This window comes from Bactrocera dorsalis, chromosome 1, assembly GCF_023373825.1.
Source record: "Bactrocera dorsalis isolate Fly_Bdor chromosome 1, ASM2337382v1, whole genome shotgun sequence".
Taxonomy (NCBI): domain Eukaryota; kingdom Metazoa; phylum Arthropoda; class Insecta; order Diptera; family Tephritidae; genus Bactrocera; species Bactrocera dorsalis.
The window spans coordinates 78,035,643-78,054,572 of record NC_064303.1 but is presented as its reverse complement, the minus strand read 5'-3'; the positions used below and the strand labels follow the sequence as shown (position 1 = coordinate 78,054,572).

General features: G+C 35.2%; 3 protein-coding genes across 5 annotated transcripts in view; 2 read left to right on the top strand and 1 right to left on the bottom strand.

The window, feature by feature from the left end:
* The window catches only part of LOC105224561 (BUB3-interacting and GLEBS motif-containing protein ZNF207), a 48,918-nt gene extending 38,440 nt beyond the window's left edge, over positions 1–10,478 (top strand). Inside the window, exons 6-7 of one of the 3 annotated variants that reach the window (XR_007422020.1) lie at positions 5,357–7,151; positions 10,388–10,478. Coding sequence is in view for 1 of the 3 variants with exons in the window: in XM_049450453.1 (XP_049306410.1) it covers positions 10,388–10,390 (3 nt within the window). In the remaining 2 variants the exon portion in view is untranslated. Of the gene's footprint in view, positions 1–5,356; positions 7,208–10,387 lie in introns of all 3 variants that reach the window. The other 2 variants (XR_007422019.1, XM_049450453.1) reach the window with 2 other exon arrangements.
* The window catches only part of LOC125776853 (SAFB-like transcription modulator), a 502,085-nt gene that overhangs the window by 111,633 nt on the left and 371,522 nt on the right, over positions 1–18,930 (bottom strand). The gene's annotated exons all lie outside the window — the stretch shown is intronic.
* LOC105229980 (protein yellow) lies at positions 10,567–14,102 on the top strand. Its single transcript, XM_019991938.3, has 2 exons — positions 10,567–10,840; positions 12,851–14,102. The coding sequence occupies exons 1-2, from the start codon at positions 10,567–10,569 to the stop codon at positions 13,957–13,959; spliced, it is 1,383 nt and encodes a 460-aa protein (XP_019847497.1). The 3' UTR covers positions 13,960–14,102.

Below are 18,930 nucleotides of genomic sequence, written 5' to 3'. Positions count from 1 at the left end.
GTATCAGGTATGTCAGCTCCATTCATGATATAATTTTATATAAGATCATACTTCCGAAACCTAAACAAATAAGCTTCCTCTTCTTCGTAGACACCGCTTACGCGATTATATCCGAGTTAACAACAGCGCATAAGTCCTTTCTTCTTTTCGCTACGTGGTGCCAATTGACATGGTTGGTGGTGTTTATACTGATTTCTAAATAGACGAAACTATCTACAACTTCAAAGTTATGACTGTCAACAGTGACGTGAGAGCCAAGTCGCGAGTGCGATGACCGTTTGTTTGATGAAAGGAGATATTTCGTCTTGCCCTCGTTCACTGCTTGCTTGCTTTGCTTCCTTGTCCAGTCTGAAGAAAGCAGAACTAACGGCGCGGGTGTGGAGGCCAATCAATATATATATATATATATAGGCCACGCCATCAGCTGTTCATTCTTATAGAGGATTTCTCCAGCAGCAGATTGAAGAAATCGCACGAATTGAATGGCACGGAGAGGTCCTTCCCGATCCTGACGGAGCTTTTGGTGTTGCTCAACGTCAGTTTACACAGCCGTATTAGTTGTGCGGGGATACCAAATTCAGACAGCTTTGAAATTGACGAAGATGTGGTGTGTGTCGATTATCCTTTCACGGGTATTTTCCAATATTTGGCGCATGGTGACTATATGGTCAGTTGTTGATTTTTCAGGTCTAAAGCCACACTGATAAGGTCCAATCAGTTTGTTGACGAGGGGCTTTAATCTTTCACACAATACGCTCGATAGAACCTTATACGCGATGTTGAGGAGGCTTATCCCACGGTAGTTGGCGCAGATTGTGGGGTCTCCCTTTTTATGGATTGGGCATACTTAAATTCCAATCGGTGGGCCCAATCGTCCGACCAAATTTTACAAAGAATACTTGAATAGCTCGGCCGGCAATCCATCGGCCCCGCCGCTTTGTTGCTCTTCAGACGGGTAATTGCTATTCGAACTTCTTCATGGTCGGGCAATGGAACGTCTGCTCCATCGTCATTGAAGACAAATAAGATGGCTGCCATAAATAAACATAAGAAAATACAAATGCATAGCCACTCTTTCTCTCATCTCTACATCTAAAAATTTTTCATCTATTTCTAGTATTTTTAAGTCTAATCTATTTTTATACCCTGAACAGGGTATATTAAGTTTATCATGAAGTTTGTAACACCCAGAAGGAAGCGTCGGAGACCCTATAAAGTATGTATGTATATAAATGATCAGTGTGTTGAGCTGAGTCGATTTAGCCATGTCTGTCTGTCCGTCTGTCTGTATATATATGAACTTTTATTGTTTTGAAATTTTGCGAACGTCATTTTCTCTTCAAGAAGCTGCTCATTTGTCGGAACTGCCGATATCGGACCACTATAACATATAGCTGCCTTATAAACTGAACGATCGGAATCAAGTTCTTGTAACTTTTTTATTTGAGGTGTTATCTTCACGAAATTTGGTATAGATTATTTTTTAAGGCAACTATTTAATCTCCGAAGAAATTGTTCAGATCGGATTACTGTAGCTTATAGCTGCCATACAGCATTGATCGGAATCAAATGCCTGCATGGGAAACTTCTTATTTGACGATATATCTTCACGAAATTTGGTATGAGCTATTTTTCATAGAAATAATGTAATATCGAAGGAAATTGTTCAGATCGGCAAAACAGTAGCAGATTACTATAGCATAGCTATAGCTTCCATACAAACTGAACACATAGTTACTAAAAGAAATACACCAGTGAAGGGTATATTAGCGTCGGTGCAGCCGAAGTTAACGTTTTTTTTGTTTTTCTTTAATTTTCTTCTTTTAATCCTATATGGATTATGGAGTCATGTGTAGAAGTTCACGCAAGTGAGGAAAGTTCTCTGATCGCCATTCACTTGGGAGTGGCCAGAAACGATTCTTTTACATGTGACTCAAGCAGCTCACGACTTCCGGTCTTTGACCAAGTATCCTCTGGGTAGGCTAAGAACATCCGTTTGAAGGCGAGCTAAAGTTAGAAGGCGAAATATCCCCTACTTAGGGCTGTGCGCTGGGTTTGGGACCCGCCACGTAAAAAAACACCCCCAATGAAAAGGAAAAAACAGCCTCGGATGAGAGACCCCCCTTTTGATGACGACCATGGCAAACGAAATAAGGACTACGAATTGAGGGCATGCACCTGGAATGTCCGGTCCCTTAATTGGGAAGGTGCCGCTGCCCACCTGGTTGATGTCCTCGTGAAAATAAAGGCTTACATCACCGCCGTCCAAGAAATGCGATGGACGGGACAAGGACAGAGACGAGTAGGTCCTTGTGACATCTACTACAGTGGCCATATAAAGGAGCGCAAGTTTGGTGTTGGATTCGTGGTGGGAGAGAGACTCCGTTGCCGAGTACTATCATTCACTCCGGGGAATGAACGTCTAGCTACAATCCGCATCAAAGCGAGGTTCTTCAACATTTCGCTGATTTGCGCTCACGCCCCGACGGAAGAGAAGGACGATGTGACCAAAGATGACCTTTATGAGTGCTTGGAGCGCACTTATGAGAGATGCCCCCGCCACGATGTCAAAATCGTGCTTGGCGACTTCAACGCCAGGGTGGGCAAAGAAGGTATCTTTGGCACTACAGTCGGTAAATTCAGCCTCCACGAGGAAACATCCCCAAATGGGTTGAGGCTGATCGACTTCGCCGGGGCCCGAAATATGGTTATCTGTAGTACCAGATTTCAGCATAAGAAGATACATCAAGCTACCTGGCTGTCTCCGGATCGAAAAACCACCAACCAGATCGATCATGTTGCGATAGACGGAAGACACGTCTCCAGTGTTTTAGATGTGCGTGCGCTCCGAGGTCCTAACATCGACTCGGACGACTATATTGTTGCAGCCAAAATTCGCACCCGCCTCTGTGCAGCAAAAAACGCACGCCAACAAACACAAGGAAGGTTCGACGTCGAGAAGCTGCAATCACGATTTTCTATTCGGCTTGCATTCCTGCTCTCTGAGAGCACTCGTCAACAACTCGGTATAAGGGAACTGTGGGACGACAATTCAAACTCCTTACGCACAGCTGCAACCGAAACCATTGGTTTTCGGAAAGTGCAAAAGAACAGCTGGTACGACGAGGAGTGCCATGTCGCAGCGGGGAGAAAACAGGCTGCCTACCTCGCAACGTTACGATCGACCACAAGACGTGCGGGATGGGATAGATACCGAGAGTTGAAGAGGGAAGCGAGACGCATTTGTAGACAGAAAAAGAAAAAGGCCGAAATGCGTGAATACGAAGAGCTTGATAAGCTGGCCGACAGGGGTAATGCTCGAAAATTCTACGAAAAGATGCGGCGACTTACAGAAGGTTTCAAGACCGGAGCATACTCTTGTAGAACCCCCCAAGGTGATCTAGCCACCGATGACCAGAGCATACTTAAATTATGGAGGGAACACTTATCCAGCCTGCTGAATGGCAGTGAACGCACAACACCAGGAGAAGGCGAACCCGATACCCCAATCGATGACGATGGAGCAGACGTTCCATTGCCCGACCATGAAGAAGTTCGAATAGCAATTGTCGGCCTGAAAAACAACAAAGCGGCAGGGGCCGATGGATTGCCGGCCGAGCTATTCAAACACGGCGGCGAAGAACTGATAAGGTGCATGCATCAGCTTCTTTGTAAAATATGGTCGGATGAAAGCATGCCCAACGATTGGAATTTAAGTGTGCTATGCCCAATCCATAAAAAAGGAGACCCCACAATCTGCGCCAACTACCGTGGGATAAGCCTCCTTAACATCGCGTACAAGGTTCTATCGAGCGTATTGTGTGAAAGATCAAAGCCCACCGTGAACAAACTGATTGGACCTTATCAGTGTGGCTTCAGACCAGGTAAATCAACAACCGACCAGATATTCGCCATGCGCCAAATCTTGGAAAAGACCCGTGAAAGGAGAATCGACACTCACCACCTATTCGTCGATTTCAAAGCTGCTTTCGACAGCACGAAAAGGAGCTGTCTTTATGCCGCGATGTCTGAATTTGGTATCCCCGCAAAACTAATACGGCTGTGTAAACTGACGTTGAGCAACACGAAAAGCTCCATCAGGATCGGGAAGGACCTCTCCGAGCCGTTCGATACCAAAGAAGGTTTCAGACAAGGCGGCTCTCTATCGTGCGACTTTTTCAATCTGCTGCTGGAGAAAATTATTCGAGTCGCAGAACTGAATCGAGCAGGTATAATCTTTTATAAGAGTGTACAGCTGCTGGCGTATGCCGATGATATTGATATCATCGGTCTCAACACCCGCGCCGTTAGTTCTGCTTTCTCCAGACTGAACAAGGAAGCAACGCAAATGGGTCTGGCAGTGAACGAGGGCAAGACGAAATATCTCCTGTCATCAAACAAACAGTCGTCGCACTCGCGACTTGGCTCCCACGTCACTGTTGACAGTCATAACTTTGAAGTTGTAAATAATTTCGTCTATTTGGGAACCAGCATTAACACCACCAAAAATGTCAGCCTGGAAATCCAACGGAGGATCACTCTTGCCAACAGGTGCTACTTCGGACTGAGTAGGCAATTGAAAAGTAAAGTCCTCTCTCGACGAACGACAGCCAAACTCTATAAGTCGCTCATAATTCCCGTCCTGCTATATGGTGCAGAGGCTTGGACGATGACTACAACCGATGAGTCGACGTTGCGAGTTTTCGAGAGAAAAGTTCTGCGAAATATTTATAGTCCTTTGCGCGTTGGCCACGGCGAATAACGCATTCGATGGAACGATGAGCTGTACGAGATATACGACGACATTGCCATAGTTCAGCGAATTAAAAGACAGCGGCTACGCTGGCTAGGTCATGTTGTCCGGATGGATGAAAACACTCCAGCTCTGAAAGTATTCGCCGCGGGAAGCAGAGGAAGAAGAAGACCTCCACTCCGTTGGAAGGACCAAGTGGAGAAGGACCTGGCTTCGCTTGGAATATCCAATTGGCGCCACGTAGCGAAGAGAAGAAACGACTGGCGCGCTGTTGTGGACTCGGCTATAATCGCGTAAGCGGTGTCTACGCCAGTAAAGAAGAAGAAGAAGAAGAGCCACAATATCTCAAATTCTAATCAGCCGATTTATTTGAAATTTGGCATGAATATTCTTTAAATATATATCTTTCACTAGAAGCAACAAAAAATAAAAATTTGAAATTTATAATTTAAAAAAAAAATCAACAAATTTGAAAAATTAGTGAAAAAATCGACCTTCTTTTTTGAGTAGCCGCTATTTTATGAATTTTTTTTTTAGTTTTACTGCTTCATGACATAGCGACATTCGTACTCATTAAGAATCTGCCATTGTTGTATTTTTCAGATGGCGACAAGGGTAGAAATCATGGCGATGAGGACACGGCCTCTTTTTCCCCCCTTTTCTTCAAGGACGCATAACTCGATGAAAAAAATTTTTTTTTGAAATTTATTTTGCGTACTCTTCTAAGTTTAATAAACAAATGATAAAAAAAACGGCGATTTAACACTAGGGTCTTCTTGACTCTAGAGACATCTATTGGAAAACGGCGGAAGCAAAGTTGTAGACCTGTAACCAAAAAACCACAAGTCATACATGATTATAATGAGCGAAGAATTTCATCCATTTGAGCAGTTCGCAATTTAACTTTATTTGATTTTCATATTTTTCAATAAAAATACCTTTGTTTCTAGCAATAAACCGAAGCCTCATTAAATTATTTGCATAAACATGCAAACTCGGCTATAATCGCGTAAGCGGTGTCTACGCCAGTAAAGAAGAAGAAGAAACATGCGAAATATTTTTCTATAAAAAAAAGTCTTAAAAGTGTAAATTTCCATACAAAATACTTTACTGGGCACTAAGTGCTCAAGTCACGAGATTAAGTTGTACATCTACGAGTATGTCACGGTTCTAAGCTTAATTAATCGAATAGAATCAATAAGGAAGGCTAGGTTTTGGTGTAACTTCACATTTTATACTCTCGCGCTTTCCATGATTAGAGACAGTATACCTTGGGTGCATTTTCTCTGCAAAGTTTTATTTCTATATCGCACTGCTGCTTTAAACGATATAAAACGTTAACCAAAAGAATCAGACGGATGCTAATCAATTCAGCTGAAATTGATCGGTGAGATACGAGGTGCCATCTTGGCGTGAAATCTAATGCTTGTGACGTTTTTCTTCAGAAAAATAATTTAGTAGTTTTCAACATAACTTTTATATGGAGCGGATATGGTTATCGTCTTATTTTTCCCATTTTTACACTTTATCTGGAAGTGGTAGAGAGAATTTGGTTTTTGAAATATATGTGCGTATGTCCAATCTACTAGACGTCCGCATTATACGTGGTTCGATTTACTCGTAAGCCCATGAATTGACATACAGACAAAAAATGTCGCTCCTTTCCAAGCCGTAAGCCCCATTGTGTGATAACTGCATTTATTTAAAAAAGACTAGCATCGAAGAACACAAACGAATATTGAAATAGTTAGATAAAATCTGGTTACAAGGAAAATTTTTTTGTACAAAATAAAAAGTATTACTATAAATGTTTGCTAATTCTAAAAATGTACATAACTAAAATGTTTAATTCATTGCCCAAACTAATTCTGTTTGTCATTTGTACACAAAATAATTAATACATTATGTATATGTCCAGAGCTACACTTATACTTTCTTGTATCTTTTTTCTAATTTAATCATCTGGCTGCACTGTCTTTAACAATGTCTCATTTATTTATTTTATTCAAATTGAAAACATATGCAATCATAAAAGTATTTATGACCCATAGTCATAAGTTATGACTCATTACGAATAAGTAAAAAAAAGTTTGAGTTGGTCTCTTTGAAAAATCACTTGAGTAAAGAGACTTCAACACGATCACTCAATTTCAGACGTTCGTGGAAGTTAGCAGTTATGGTTGATTCGTCTTAGCCATTTCAATTTACGGAAACTACTTTTAGTTTCATTTCGAGTGACATACTGCAAAGAAGTCAATGCGTACAGTAAAGAGTCGGATCGAGAAAAATAATTTAATCAAAACGTGTTATTCCCTTTAGCCAATTTCATGAGTGCATGTATAATAATAACAAATCAGTAAAGAAAATGTAAAAAAATAAGAATTATGAGTAACTGCATGTACTTATATATTAATAATACATATTTAATTTATAAATTAATAATTGAACAAAAAAGTATGTTCTATATACGGAGTGATAATCGATATTAAGTGCTATAGAACAATTGTAAAACTTCATGTTTTTATTGAGTGGAATAAGAAAACAAAACAAAGTAAATTCTTAGCTGTTTATTTGCTAGTAGTTTCAAAGTACAACCGCATTTAGGTAATATAATTTCAAGCGATTCGCGTTTAAATATATTAGAGTATATCTTTACACCTGCATTCATGTACCAAATGAAAAATGAAAAAAGAAACGTTATGTTGAGTATCTAAATCGTGAAAGTTTTAAGCAACATTAATTAAATTATTTGACAGCGATTTTTAAAAACGGTGTAAAGAAGTTTAATAGTTTCAAAATATAAGTATGTGGAAACCATTGTAACCATAAATTGTAAATGTTACATCACCTTTAAGGTTTTTAAAAGTAAAATATATTAAATGATAGAAAATACAAATTATTTTAATTAAGCTTTGAAAAACAAAAGACTTAAGGCGCAAACCTGATCGATATATACAATACTAACTTGAATTGTGTTTGCATATTAATTGGTTTGTCTAGTTGTCTTTACATTCATATTGATATCTACATTAAAATTTGGCGGACATAAATGGCAAAGACAGTGGACCAGTAGTTTAATTATTTCATAAGTTTATATGAGTACTGGGCATAATATCATTTTGCAGCGTAAACAGGTGTTCAATAAAATAAGCAAAGGAAAAAAATTATTTTTAGTAATAAATGCCGTATATAAAATTACGTTTCAAATTGATGGATTGATATATTAGTTATATACGGAGGAGTAAATGATCTTTAAGAATATGTTATTTTATATACCCGTATATGTAAACATGTTTTTTAGGAAAAAATAGTTGTTTTTTTAATGCCAAATTGACAATTTTCAACCAATCAAAAAGATCGTAGGCCATTGTATAGTAAATATATTCAATGTATTTCAAATTTAATTTGAAGTCGATCGGCCAATTTCTGGTTGAGTTATGACGCCAGCAATTTTGAAAAATGTCGTTTCGAGAAAAACGCGTTTAAAGTTTCACTTATATATGTTCGCACCTCCGAGCGGTAGCTCTTTAGAACGCTGCCATCCAAAAACTATTCAAGATACGACCTAATTTCACAGGATATTTTTGGAAATATAAGCTATCGAAAAAGTAAATAAAAAAATTTTTTTTTGAAATTGTCACACTGGTATAGCCCCTTAAGGTGTACTTTGACACTACCCGATGGCTCCTCTAAAATTATTAGTCATGGGGCAATGATATACGAGTATGTGCAAACGGCATCGTTCTTCAATGAAAAAGCTAAAATCACTAAGCTGGCTTACATCTTTTTGTTGCCTCATTTGTGGGTTCCTTCTACAAATTCGATGAAAGGAAAAAACATGTAAAGGGAACTAATACTAGGTATATTTAATGGTAATATAAAACAATTTCTAAATTAAAAAATGGTAGGAAAAAAGTTTATTAGCCACTATGAAAAAACACTTTTTAATGTAATCGCAAAATTTATGTGAAAATTTTAAATAATAACCGATTATTTGGTTGGAATTTTTTTATTTAAATCAGTTACTTTTCACCTTATTTCAGTTTAATCTCAAGTTTTCAACATAAAATTCTCACTTAAAATTTTTTGCTTCTTAAAAAAATGGGTAGGCTTTTTTATCATTATTATCAGTATAACTAAATTTTTTTGTGCAACATAAACGAAATAATAATTTTTTAAACATTCATTTTTTTATGCTCATTTACGTTAAACATATTTGGGGTACTCACAACCTGTCGTAAAGCATCGTAAAATTATAAATTTTTACACTTCTTTAAAAAAATTGTTGTTGAATTTCATACAAAAATGAGTTTACACATTTACAATTCTCAATGCTATGTTTTCGAATCGTTATAACTTACAACTTTATGAGACTTGTGAATTGCATAATTGTTTATGAAAGGCGGTATTAGCGTTTTTATTTTAGAGCTGATTGATGCAAAATACAATACAGGTAGTATTACAATGCTAAATATATTCCAGAAATTTTTCTGAAAGTAAATTGGTCATAATTCTATTAAAGTAACTCAGCCTGAACTATTTTTTTTATGAAGGATGTTTTTCACTACTCTGTGTGGAATACTGACAAACATTTTATAGATGCTTTACCAAAGAAAGGTAGATATAAAACCTCTTTGAATCGTTTTTTTTTTTAGTTATGTAGAATAGTTGCTAACGGCACTCTTTTCATGCTTGCTTTGGAAAGTCTTCATTTTACAAAATTAGCCACCAGCAGGTATCTTAAAAAATTATTGTTCTTCATCCATGTTTACTCACATTAGATTAAAGAAAGGCTATATATTTAATTCGCATTGTTATTTGTACCATGTAAACAATAGATTGGATTGCAATTCGTTTTCACTTATACCATATCATCTAGTAATTTGTTATACGCGGGAAATCAAAATTATCTAGACTGTGTTATCAATAGTACAGCAGGCACGTATGAAGGTATTTAAAATTTACCTTTAAATGCTTATGTATGTAAACAGAGTTCAATAGATCGAATTATACTTGTATACAGGAGTTGAATTACATATATTGTTGTTTTGAAAGAAACACGTTTGCAACAGTGTCGCATGAGCATTAAGAAGAAATAAATAGAGAGGTGCAATAATTTGTTAAAACGTTCATACATTTAGATTCTTATGTAAGTAATTATATTTATAAATGTATGTACTATGTATCAATTAATTTAAATAAAAACAATAAATAAACAAAACATATAATGCATCGAGCTGTTTTTAAATAAAAACTCTAAACTTAGCCTAGACAACAAAGTTCTTTTATATTATGCGGTCCTTAAGCCAATGGATATATATAATATTGATATAATACAAAAGTACGTTCCTGCGAACCTCTTTAAACGAAGAAATATGCCTGCGTACTAAAGAGCAACGGATTTCAAAACAGCCCAATCGCTTGCTTGAGCTTGTCTAGTTTTTAAAAAGATTTAAGATTTTATAGCTTATTGTTAGGATTTAAAACAAAAAGCAGATCCAATAATTAATTTTATTGAAAAAAAGTTGTGCTTAATAATGAATGAATACTTAAGTAACAAATTAAATTAATCGAACCTAAAAAAATATATTACTTATAATAATCCCGTATTTTCAAACCTTTTTATACTTTTAGTAACTCCTCAAAATCACCTCACGAACAAAAATGTCCGTATCGATTTGAACATACATAGGTATTTTTTATAATTGTGTGGATAAGCTAAAATTCATAACGAAGCCGTACAAGCCGGTAATAAAATAAAGATATTAATCCAATTATCACTTTGGTTGACGAGGAGAAATAACAAATACAAAATGTGTGAGAGGCTAAGAAAAAGTACTTGCCTTATATTACTTTTTGCTGTTTTGGCTAAAACCAAAGATAATTTGCGTATTGCATTCGAATGGAAGGAGATGGACTTTAAATATGAAAATGCCGAAGCACGTTGGACGGCAATTGAAAATCATGAATTTCGGCCAGATAACGTTATACCTTTTGGGTTGGAAGTATATAGGTCACGAATGTATGTTGCTTTGCCACGATGGCGAGACGGTGTACCAGCGTCATTGGCTTATTTTGATATCAATGGTGAGTCAGATAAAAAAATACAGATTGAAGATGTTATATAAGGTTTGTTCAACATGTATTACGAATTGTGTATTTCTTAATAAAGTATTTATCTACTATTTTATATTCATATTCATGAATATCATGAATATTCCCTTCAAAATAAACACACCCAGATATGTTGCATTTCGCTGATAGAAATTTTTTCCAGTTTTCAAAGCAAAAATTACTTCTTAAAAATTTTTGTGATCTTCATTAGATCTTCCTTCGATGCAGTTTTTATTTCCTTTGATCAATCTTTTGGAATAAGCAAAAAACCGACTAAACATTTAAAATGGCCGACTTCTCAGCATAATTCAAGGATATGAGTACCAATATAAGGCAACAAAACAATCGAAAATCGAATAAACAAACCCCGAGAAAATTAGAAAACCGCGATACTTTCTGTACAAACCTCTTAAATGGTAACAAGATCAGATTCCAAGTTGCCACTGGTTTACTACTTATTTGCAAATTGGTTAGGATGCCTTTTGTTCTAATTCTTGTTCATTTTAGCAGGCGTTATCACACTTAAATTTTATAGTTTAAAACTAGCGACCTATTTATACAGTTAAAAAATTTGAATGAAGATATCAAGTAAATTTATCGCAAATACATACATATATAAGAAGCGAATCTCATCTAGAAATGGACTGAATCGATTCAAATATCTGCCAGTGATTTCGTATGATTGATTTTAGACTAAATAGTATACATATACTAATATACTGGAAAGGGCTTGGAGATATTAATAAGAATCTTGCCGGATTTTCGTTATAGCTGAGATTCATTTCCAAAAATTTAGAAGAATTAAGAAAGATATTTTTATATATTTTAATAAAACTATAATTTAATAAGAAAAAATGAATGCATTCCGTTGACATTTTCAAAGTGAAATATTTTCATATTTCCGTGTATTTTGCAGATGCCTTCTTATAATTTTCATTGTGCGGCTTTACTCGAACTTAAATTTTCTTCTGGGATTAATACTGAACGAAAAACCCCTCGGATAAAAGTATGAGAATTTTTATTTATTTACTTACGCGGAAGAAATTTTGTATTTAAAAGAACAGAAATTAATTCAAACATAAAGAGCGTATAGAATTAAATTAGTTTTGTATTTCAAAATTTTGAATATTGTGATATGTGACAAATTTAAAAATCTTAAAAAAAAAAATCTTATATAAAATAGAGGCTTAGAAAAAGTTATATTTTTATAAATAATATGTGAAATACGAAAAAATATTCAATTAACAAATTGAAATAATAAAGACCGGTTCAAGCAGTGCCGAATCAGCTACAGTTTTTACAATCATATACATAAAAGGGTTATACATATACATATGTACATACATCTATATATTCTGTAACTTCTTAGTCATAGTCTGTGCATTTGGCAGTTTTCAATACTTGCTTTGATTTATTGCTTACATTTTTCTAAAGTCATGCACCTTTTCGGCCAAACAACAAAAATTATATTCAAAGTAATGAAAGCATATATTCTATTCTGTTTGTTGCGAAAACAACACCTGGATTATTTCTGTATGAGTATATGTGCATACATACGTGTGTTCGAATATGGAATGTTTAGAATTAAAAGAAACCAGTTTAACGTTCATATTTGCTTTTATATTGTGTTCAAGGCAAAATTTGTCTTTTCAAATTATATGACGCAGAATATAGGTTTGTCTTTCCTACTTTCTAAATTTAAACGATCGACCAGCGTCTAAACTAATGCTATATTTGTTTTCCATATTCAGCGGGCTATGAGCAATCAGGTAATTTCTGCACGTTAGTGTGGCTTCGTAAAATATCATTTAATAAAGCTAAATACTTTGTATATGTGTATACATAAATACATATTTATATTATCAATGTGCGCTAAACAAGCGCATAATCAATTAAAATTAAAATTACTAAAATCAAAAATTTTAATTAAAAAAGCCTTAAAGTATAGTAATTTCTTCACTAATAACTATATTATATTTTCAGAAAAATCTACAAAATCACCATTACTCATTCCATACCCTAGTTGGGAGGCACATAACCTTGCCGACTCGGATCCAGAGCTTGTTTCTCCATTTCGAATTCGAGCTGATCGCTGTGGCCGACTGTGGGTACTAGACTCGCGTATTGCAGGCGTTTTAGAGAATACAACTATATTTGGAACCGCCCAGTTATTAGTTTATGATTTGCATAATGATAACCTTTTACGTCGCTACAAATTTCCTAACAGTCATATGAAACAAGGCTCGTTCTTCGCAAATTTAGCGGTAGAGGACTCTAATTGCGAATATTCTTTTGCCTATGCTGCTGATTTAGGTGCCCCTGGTCTAATAGTTTATTCATGGGCACAAGATGATTCATGGCGTGTACAGCACAATTTCTTTCATCCTGATCCATTAGCTGGAAATTACAGTATAGATGGTATAGAATTTCAATGGGATGATGGTTTGTACGGTTTGGCCCTATCTAAACCACAGGAAGATGGCTATGCTATACTATACTTTCATCCACTCAGCTCTACAACTGAGTTTTCAGTTAGTACAAGTGTTCTTAGAAACAAAACCTTTGCTAGTTCTGGTGAAATCTACCATAACTTCAAAGTTTTAGGAGCGCGGGGCTCAAACGGACAAGCAGGAGCAGCATTTATAGACCCACGTACCGAAGTATTGTTTTATACTTTACCAAATCTAAATGCTCTGGACTGTTGGAGTACAACTAATACATATTATTCCACCGATACTCAGGGGCGTGTTTACACGAGTGCGCAAGAATTCGTATTTCCCACCGAAGTAAAGGTCGATACGGAAGATAGATTATGGGTACTTTCGAATAAATTACAAGAATTCATTTATGATGAGCTCTATCCTGGCAGAGTAAATTACCGTGTTTTTACTGCGAATGTAGTGGATGCAATCGCAAATACTGTATGCGATACCAAGATGAAACCGCTGCCAGAAATAGTTAAAACTGAATTAGATACGATACTGGACACAGTGATAAACTCTACGAAAGAGGTATCTGCTTCAGGTGTGGTAGCTAAAAGTTTAAGCGAAATCATTGTACTTATAGCCGCGTGTTTACTGATATTAGTATAATTTTTAATACAATCTATATAGTTTTAGTCCAACTAATGTTATTTTGTATGTAATAATAGAAAACTAAATATTTAGTATTGAAGAATTTTATTAAATTTCTACCAATGTTATAAAATATTTCCTTATTAATTGAGTATAGAAAATGTTGAATATACATTTTAAATTGGAATTACTTGTATTTTTATTGGGAATGTCAAAATGGGGCATTTGTTGTAAAATTTTAATACCGTACGTATCTTAAAAACAAACAATACGTTTTTTTAGTTTGTACTTATGGTATGTACATATATTTATTGAATTGATTAAAAGATTTTTTTATTTAATACATTCATATTATTCTTAAATTAACCACATTTCGAGCAAAGTGTTTAGGCCATTTAATAATGTGCGGTCACAACAACAGAACCATATGCACCACTTTTGCATGACATTAGCGTAATATATGGAGTACTTGCGAAAAAATATTTTCGAAACTTTCTTTTAGCGATTTAAATTTGATACAGGAGATTATTCGAATACCTCATCAATGTGGTATAATCCCTTTAATCAATTAGTGAGGGATTACACCTAGGCCTAGGTCTCATTTAGGAGACGTTAAAATTAGTTCTAATATTTTTGTGTGATATGAACTATAATATAACGAGTATATTATTTATCTTTCCAATGGTCTTTCCCTTTACTTTCGGCGTTGAGTTGAAATATTTATTTGAAATTTAAAAGATTTTTTTTATTTATAGTAATTATTTATTGATTCCAATCCAATTTTTTTTAATGGAAAAAGCCAAATCAAAAATTTAGTTTTAATCGAGAAAAATCGATAATTTAATTCGAGTGTTTTATTTGCTTACACCGCCTATTACCACCCTCACCTCATTTTCCGCCTGTGCCGGGAAGACGAGTTTGCTCGGACGTTGTTTTATAATGTAGAAGTGTCAAAGTACTACACAATGGAAACATCGCGTGCACCCGTCGATAGCAGAACCGCACACTCAGTGTTGGGCTTACGCTGAATCTTGTCAATGAAGATTCGCCCAAATTAGGATATTGAAGTAGTGCAAATTGATGGTTTGGGACGAATGTACAAACTCGCACAAGCGATCGATCGAAGAAGCACGGGGCCGGGACAATCGAATCTTGTTAGGTGGAGCAGGTTAATACAGAGCATGGTAGCAAAAGTGAAGTCCAGAGTGAGGACCTACTACTGTGATCAAATTGAATGGTGAATTTTGCCCCTTTCATTTCTTTCAAATTAATCCCCTCCAGTTGCAATACACCTATGTCAACGAATTTTCCAGTCTTCATAGCACTTCGAAAAATCCTCTGTCATGATGGCCATCAGAGCCTTCTTCGATTCAGCTTTTATATCCGCAATTGAGTCAAAAAGGTGCCCTCGGAGTGATCATGTGAATTTTCTGAATAGCCAGAATTTACACGAAGGCAAATCAGCAGCACGATATTAGTTGAAAATGTGGCGAAATTATTACGAATAACCAATGCAGTATGAGATGGTGCATTATCACACTTCTTTGTTCAATAAATTCAGACATAGTAAAAATCGAAGAATTCACTTTTAGAGTTTCTCAAAACGAGGCGTATCTTAAATATTAATGAATATTTTGACGTGAACTTTAGCATAGATGTCACTAACAGTACTACCAACTTACACAAAAAAATATTTAACTATTCGAAAACACGCGAAGTATAAATTAAAAATTCACCTTTCGCCTACAATTTTCTTTAAAAGTGGCTTTCTCTAGTGCAGTAAAATGATTTGTAGCTCTCTTTGGCCCGATTAATATATAATATTTCAAAAACTACTAAAAGTACGATACATCTTTAAATAAATGCGCCAGAAATGGTACGACAGAGCCTTATAGGAACTGTTGTCAAATTTGGACGATGGGCGTAGCTCTGCCCACATTTGGATGAAATCACATATCTCCGGAATATTCAATCAATTCGGTGGATAATATTGACATTTTTATATTACAGTTCGACAAAAACCATGACTATTTACTTCCCATATATGTAACACAATTTTAAAATTCATCTGATGCTCTCACCTTCTAGTTTATATATCAGGAAGCAATCAATGTATGTACATATTTGGAATAGTGTGTCAAGGTGGAGGTATGCCATTTTATTGCCAAAAATTGCCCAAATCGGACCAAAACTTTTCAAGTCCCGAGAACTTTATATCGAAAATATCATCAAATCTGTCAAATATAATTTAGAAACTCGGAGAGAATCTTTTCTATAATATTTAATATATTAATAATTTCTTTAGCTTCATATATGTACATTAGAGTGGGTCAATTTGTATGGAGCAAAAAAAATGCACCAAGCGGTTATCAAAATCGTAAACTACGATGAATTCTAAGAAAATTTGCCCAAGAAACCATGGCTCTAAAATCAAAACGGAGCCTCCGGTTTTTAACGAGAAACTTTTCATTTTGTTTTTTTTTTTTCAATAAATGAAATGGAAAATAGTAATAACTACTGGAGCCGAAAACATCAAGCTGGGACCGTACAGGTGCTGCTACACCTTCTCAGCAGCGTTCTTTTTGTGATGCATATCAAGTTGATCTTAAGATCTCTATATACTTGCAATTTTGAGAAAGTGCTCTACACAAATTGAAAACATTCAAAAATGTTATTAAATCTTTTAAGAAAACTAACAGTAGTGGTTATGTCTGGATTTGTTCGAAATGAAATTCCAACAGCTTTAGAAGCTGTATAGATAACGGTCTAATTTTGATGTTTAGCTTAATGTTAAAAAAGTTTTTTATGAAATTGGCCATTAAATCATCAATACACAAGAAATGTAAAAGCTCATGGGTTTTGTAATTTTAAGAAATAAAACGTTGTGACCCTTAAAAATAAATTAGATATTTATAAAATAATAGTATTTAGATCGGGTTTTAAAAAGCTTCGGTGATCGGACGAGAACCGATGTATTCAGCGTGGTATGGTCGTTGGTAAAAACTACTAGAGTCGAAAACATAAAGCAGTGACCGTACAGAAAAATACCGTTATATGGGAGGTGGCCGTAGTTTTTGCCCAATTTTAATCATTTTCATAATCTCACCTAACTAGGTACAATCTAAAATGTGTACCAAATTTAGTCGAAATCGATAAAGAAGTTCCAGAGATTTACATATGCACTCAAAAGTGGGCGGTGACATGCCAAAATTTTCGTATTGTCGAATTTCTGGCTGCAATACAACACCGAATACCAAACTCAAGATGTTTCCCTTCAACAGTTATTAAAATTTCCGATTTTTAGTGTTTTCAAAAATTACCGTTATATGGTAGGTGGGCGTGGTTATTATCCGATTTCGATCATTTTCCAGATATCTCTTAAGTAGGCATTGTGTAATATGTATACCAAATTTGAACGAAATCGGTGGGGTGGTTCCAGAGATATGCATATGAACTCATAAGTGGGCAGTGCCACGCCCCCTATAAAAAATTTCTGTACTGTCGAATTTTCTGCTTAAATACAACATCACATACCAAATTTGAGCAAATTAGCTTCGATAGCTACAAAACAAGCAAACAATCGACAGTGGAATAGGAATTGGATTTTTTTTTTTACAAAATACAATATACGAAAATTTCTCGCTAAAAACCGGAGGCTCGATTTTCATTTTAGACCCATGGTTTCTTGGGCAAATTTTCTTAGAATTCATCGTAGTTTACGATTTTGATAACCGCTTTGTCAAGAAAAAAATTGACCCACTCTAATGTACATACCTAATAGAAAGATTTTCAAATTTCTAGTTGACTTCATACCGCATATAGTATACGCAAATATGAGAGTTTTCTTGATAAAAGTGAATGTGTTTTTTAATAACGGTGCATCTTTCGGTCAAAAATTAAAAAAAAAAACAGGTAAAAAGATTTCCTAGACTCCATATAACTAACATAAATATTTTAAAGCACCTACTTGACTTTACTTTATATTTGAATTCTTTTACAACGGTTGCACGAGTTAATTTTTACAGCAAGTAAAAATGAATCAAAAGAATATATTTTTTAGCTGCACCAAAATGTGTACTCTGTATTAATACTCTTAAAACTAACTTATTATACGGTTCTTACGTCTATTTATACTAACTAGTATGTTTACTTATTACTAATTAATAGTTTATTTGGATGCAGATGTATATTATATCATTTGTTTGAGTTTGTTTACATATATATTGTTTTGACTTTTGACCGAAAATATCTTTGTTTATCAAAAATGGTTGATATTCCAACTTCTTGCTAACTGCGGACAGTATATATTAAATAAAATTGTTTAGATTCCGATCCTCTGGTTGACGTTTTACATCTTGAGGTATTTCCCTTTATTTGTTTCTTGCAATTTGCAAGAGTATAAAATGTTTGGTTGCACCCGAACTTAGCCCTTTCTAACTTGTTTAATTTAAATTTTTCAACAGCCTTGATATTTGCTAGTTGAAAGAGTAAAAATTGTTCGGTTACAACCGAACTTCCCTACTTGTTGGATCATTTTGGATCGTTTTAATGCTGTAAGAAGCTGCAGGAACCTCAAACGGATTCATTGTCTGCGATGCAAGTCTATAGTTCTTCGACAATATTTCTTCAAGATCAGAGTGACAAACAATTTTCTGAATAGGAACAAAATGTCAAAACACTTTCTGGAGTTTAAGTTTATTAGCATGGTTTCTGGCAAGAAAGTTGGAAAAATTCATGCAGATGAGTTATAGGTGAATAAGATAATACCTTATCTGGTCATGAAAATTTTCGAGCCAAAGCGTATTAGTGACTAGCCGGACATAAAAGTGCTTAACAAAATCTGTACAAAAATTGTATTTCTTTTTGACAATTTATCTGACTTCTGCAGCCAGGTCCTTCTCCACCTGATCCTCCGATTCCCCCCGGAGAGTACTACGTCGAATACTTTCAGAGCTGGAGCGTTTTCCCCCATTCGGACGACATGACCTA